The sequence below is a fragment of the Arachis ipaensis genome, chromosome B2 (assembly GCF_059453495.1).
Source record: "Arachis ipaensis isolate K30076 ecotype BB chromosome B2, ASM5945349v1, whole genome shotgun sequence".
NCBI lineage: Eukaryota > Viridiplantae > Streptophyta > Magnoliopsida > Fabales > Fabaceae > Arachis > Arachis ipaensis.
This window is the reverse complement of record NC_142437.1, coordinates 111,535,476-111,540,929: the sequence shown is the minus strand read 5'-3', so window position 1 is coordinate 111,540,929 and position 5,454 is coordinate 111,535,476. Positions and strand designations below refer to the sequence as shown.

The 5,454-nt window shown below is 30.2% G+C and overlaps 1 protein-coding gene across 1 annotated transcript; it reads left to right on the top strand.

The window, feature by feature from the left end:
* The first annotated feature begins 2,895 nt into the window (after positions 1–2,895).
* Positions 2,896–3,348, top strand: LOC148575226 (uncharacterized). The gene has a single exon (XM_088506123.1). The coding sequence runs from the start codon at positions 2,896–2,898 to the stop codon at positions 3,346–3,348; it is 453 nt and encodes a 150-aa protein (XP_088362249.1).
* Positions 3,349–5,454: the final 2,106 nt, after the last annotated feature.

The following is a 5,454-nucleotide window of genomic DNA, read 5'->3' as shown; positions in this document are numbered from 1 at the left end:
TTAATAAAAGTTCTTATGCTTTAAGCTCTTTTTCCAAAAGAACTTATTTAAGTTATTTACCCAAACTGGCCTAAATAAATGTTGAAAGTTTAAATCTTAGTATGTACATGTAATAAGTTATTGGCCAATAACAAATTTTTAAATAGAATTTTGATCTGCGATAGATTAATTTTTAACTTAAGAAAATTATAAAAAATAAAAAAAATTATTTGCATATTTAAATTGAAATAATTTTCAAATGAATTAGAGGTAAAAATACTTTTTAGATAAAGTATTATGATAAAATAATGAGAATATGACGTGTGAATATTTTATTAATATTTGTAGATATAATGTTTATTACTAGCTAGTCATATGCATTTTTGGGTGAAAATTGTCGATATCTTTTCCACAAATCCGATGCACTGAAGTGTATTATTGTGTCTAAATGAATTAGTAATTACATTATTAGTTACGAATTACTATCACTAATTACTAATTATAGTAGTCAAATATGAGTAAATAATACATCAGTCATGTATATCAATCTCGAATATACCAATATAGTATAGGTGCATTTAGGGTAGGTTTAGCTTTTTCAATTTTTTTTCTCCAAAAACTATTGTAAAACTTTCAAGTATACAATTACACGTTCTTTCAGTGAATTTTAACTGTTAATTTTAATTTTATATATTATATATATTTTTTATAATTAAAATTAATAATTAAAAATTATTAAAAAATTAATATATTAGCGTATTTAAATTTTTTTTTAAACAATTAACAATAAATATTTTTAGATACTAAACAAATTTTAGTATAATACTTAGTTATTAAATTTTATAATATTTTTTAAAATTTTTAAAATGAAACAATATATTTTTTATATTGTATATTTAATATTAAAATATATAATATACTTTTTGCATATTTTATATTTAAATATTAAAAATACAATATATTTTTTATAAATTGTCTCGTTTCTAAAATTTTAAAAAATATTATAAAATTCAATAATTAAATATTATACCAAAATTTGGTCGATATCCAAAAAAATTAGCCATTATTAGCATAGCATTAGAGTTGAGCTTATTTTACCTTGTACTATTGGAATTGGAAAATTATCACGTATGCACTTGGAAAAAGTGGAATACCATATTCATATAATGAGGGTTGAAATGACTAAAATAACCCTAATTGTAGAGGCAAATATCATGAACAGGTAGCTCTAAAATAAGGGTGTGGCCAAGTGATCAAGGGCTTAAGGTGACTATGTATTCCATCAATTTCTTTTGAAAGTGACTCAACTTGAAACATATTTCACAATCGAAAATGATTGGGAGTAATAATTTGGAAATAAAAAAGAGTCATAATTTGTTCCTTTTTTTTTGTTTTTTAAATGTATTTATTTTTTATTTTATATTTTTAATTATTACTAAAATAAATAAATGATTTTATATAATATATATAAAATTATAAATGTTAAATTAAATAAAATAATTTTATATTATTGTCTTCCTAGTATTATTTTTTATAATCAATAGAATTCATTCTAACAAATTACAAGTTACGTCCTAAAATACACTTTACTATTTACACAATATTTGTTCAAAATAAACAAAATATTAAACCAAAAGCCATTATTACAAACAATAAAAAATAATAGGAATACAAAAATAACATGCAGACTTTAACAATAGATTGATATATTATTTCGAAAAAAAAAAAAAACATATTGTTCAAAATTTTTATTTGGTTACAAATATTATTTTTGTATAAGTATGTGCAATTTTTTTATTGTTGACTTTTTATATTATATCTTGTTCATAAATAAAATTGAAAAGATTGAAAAAAATTGTAAACAGGAAAACATTACCTTAAACATTGTGTGTAAAAAATACCTTTCAACAATTTGTTATTTATATTTGAACTTTAATACAGGACAGTAATTTAAAAGTGAAAATAAAAAACTAATTAGAATTGTTTATATATACTTTAAATTTGTCACTCAAAATAATACATATATAATATATAATAAACAAATAAATACAAATTTTACATTCATCGAAACCATTTAATTCGACGATAAGCTCACCCGATTTTTTCTCTCCTAAAAAAAATCTAACTAAATCTTTGACTGCATGTATTTTGAAAGAAATATTCTATTAATTTTACATGAAAAAAATACAAAAGCCAAACCCAAAATCTCTAGACTTTAATTCCATCAGTTCAGACATTATGGTGGAAGCTTTGAAGAATTACGAAGCACAACACCCTAATTCAGAGCAACAAAAAGGGCATGAGGGCAGATGGAAGTGGAAGGAGCGGGGGAGCAGCCCACAAGTAGTAATAAAGGTCCTGGAGTGAATACTATGCGTCTAAAGGCCTGAGATGGTATGTTCTCCTGTTCACCGTTAAATGATTATTTTCTGTTGGAATTGTAGAAAAGCGGCCAGTCAAACCTTTGGTCGCACCCTAAAAGAAATTACTCGTATGAATAAACCAAATATTGGTAATTTAATGAAAACTCGTTATAGTGGGTTAATGGCAAACAGAGTGATTAGAGGTTTGGGATTCGAGTATTGGCATATGGATGAAGCGATAGGATATAGTGGGGCCATTTGGGTGATGTGGAGAGATTCTAATTTATAAGTAAATGTGATGGAATCAAAGAACATGTTTGTGCATATGAAAATTAATAAAGAAGATGAGAAAGCTTGGCTGTTAACTGCAGTGTACGCTAGCCCTTAAGAGAATAAAAGAAGCGGCCTTTGGAGAGACCTTAAACAACTTAGTAGATATATTAATTCTGAATGGATGATGCTGGAAATTTCAACGAGATTACAGCTTCAAGTGAAAAGCAATGAGGAGGGAGAGTGGATTTAAATGCCTGTAGGAGGTTCAAGGACTAGATTAATGAATGTTCCTTTAATTGATTTAGGGGCTGTGGAATACAGATTCACGTGGAAAGGACCTAAATGGGAGAATTTAGAGAGGGTTTTTAAGAGGTTGGACCGAGCACTGGAGAATGCAAAGTGGAGAGTGAGATTTCAAGAAGCGAAAGTGAAAGTTTTAGCTAGGGTAAAGTCGAATCATCACCTACTATTGGTCTCGTTGAAGCTAGGAGAGTCCATGATAGGAGAGAAACCTTTCCGGTATGAGGCAATGTGGAGCTTACACCCTGATTTCAAAGACTTTGTGAGGCAACGATGGAACTATAACTATCAGGAGGACAGATTGCTGAGCAACATTTTTAAAAAGATGTTGAGATGGAACAAGGATATCTTCGGATATATAAGCAAGAAAAAGAGAAAAATAATCAATACAATAAGTAGGAATTTGAAGAAAGAAGAGCTATGGAAGAAATAAATTTTTAGAAGAACTGGAAAGAAATTTGAATAAAGAACTTGAAGATATCCTTGATAAAGAAGAAATGATGTAAAGGCAAAAGTCGCAAGAGCAGTGGCAGGTGGAAGGGGATTGAAATACGAAATATTTCCACACAAAGACAATTATTAGAAGAAGAAATTGGATATTGAAATTAAAGATTGGTGAGGGAGAGTGGCTGTCAGATCAAAATAGACTTGTGGAATATGTCACTCTTTTTTTCAAGGAGCTATTTGGAGAAGATAGGAAAGGTGGGACGAAAGTAGACGAAGACTGCTGTTATCCACCCTTGGAAGATGAAGTGGAAAAGAACATGGCCAGAATTCCAACTGATAGGAACAATTAAGGATGCGATCTTTAATATTGGATCCTTAAAGGCCCTAAGACTAGACAGATTTTCAGCTATATTCTTCAAAGAAAACTGGGAGATAGTGAGAAGAAGTGTAGTAAAAATAATGATACAATGTTGGAAGAATCCATAACTAATTCAAGACCTAAATGCCACTTTGATATCCCTCATTCCAAAGGTAAAATTTTCAGATTCTATAACACAATTTCAGCCCATTTCTCTATATAATGTAACATATAAGTGTATTTCTAAAATAGTAGTAGATAGACTAAAACCTGCTCTAAGAGATAGTGTATATTATGAGAAAAGTAAAAGGGAGAAAGAGATACATGGCAATAAAATATGACTTTGAGAAGGCATATGATCGGCTAAGTTGGAAATTCTTAGAGTAGTGTCTTATAGAATTTGGAGTAGAGGAACAACTCATCAAAATCATCATGAATTGTGTGAGTTCAGTTACTTATAGAATTCTTTAGAATGTGAGAAAGACTGATACCTTCAAACCAACAAGAAGAATAAGATAAGGTGCAACGAATTCGATTAGAGCAAGACGACGGGGCCCAGCTATATCTAGTATGTTCTTTGCAGATGACCTTCTAGTCTTCGCTGAAGCCAACAAAGAACAGATAGAAAAAGTTAAAAACTGCTTGAAAAAATTCTGCAACATATTTGATCTAAAAATCAGTGTAGCAAAGATTGCCCTGCTATTTTCTAATAATGTCACCAGAGAGAAGAGAAGAGCAATTTTGGAAGTCGCTCAATTTGAAGAGAAGCCTCATCTGGGGAGATACCTCAGAGCTATAATTTCAAACCACATCAAAGGAAGCGAGAGATTCAAGAATGTCATTGATAGGGTGAAGAGCAAACTCAAGGGATAGAAGGTAAGTTGTCTTTTTCTTGCAGGAAAAATTACTCTAACAAAAGTTGTGTTAAATTTCACAGCAAATTTTGAGATGCAACACACAAAAATTCCAAAAGAAATATGTAAACAGTTAGAGAAGATCCAGAAAAATTTTATTTGGAGGGATATAGAGAGACAGAGAAAGCTACATCACATTGGATGGGACACTCCATGTCTATCAAAAGTTTAAGGGAGAATCAGATTGAGGAAAATAGAAAAGGTAAATGAGGCTTTCCTAATGAAGCTAATACAGAAGATCATGACAAAATCAGAAGCAATCAGAATGCAGGTTATAAAACAGAGGTACATGCACAGAGGTGAAGAAGAGAATGGGATTTAAAGTAAGCAAATAGACTCCCCAATTTAGAAGGAGCTAGTAAGGTTATGACCTAAGGTTGTATAAAAATGTTACTGCACCATTGGTAATGGAAAGAATACGTTATTCTGGTTTGACAAGTATGTGCAAGATGAGGATTTCCTTGTTTATAAGAGACTTGACACAACACCAATCAATTGGCAAGAGGAAAGAGTGGCAGTTTACACAGATACTAGAGGAGATTGGGACTATTGCAAGTTGTGAAAGGTGATTCCTCCACAAGTGGTGGAGAAAGTGAGGACGATTCCTCCTCCAAGATATTATATGGAAGACTCCTTCAAATGGAACCATTCAATGAGTAGTGAGGTGAATATAGCCTCAATGTACAAACTGATAACAAAAGATGAAAGCAGACAGGCCCTCCCGATTTGGAGCACTATCTGAAAATGGAAGTGGTTAGAAAGAGTTAAAATTTTTATGTGGAAGCTAACTCATAAAAAAATTCTCACGATAGAAAGAAAA

Coding starts and splice junctions, on each gene's coding strand:
- LOC148575226 (XM_088506123.1), top strand. CDS start 2,896: ATGAATGTTCCTTTAATTGATTTAGGGGCTGTGGAATACAGATTCACG.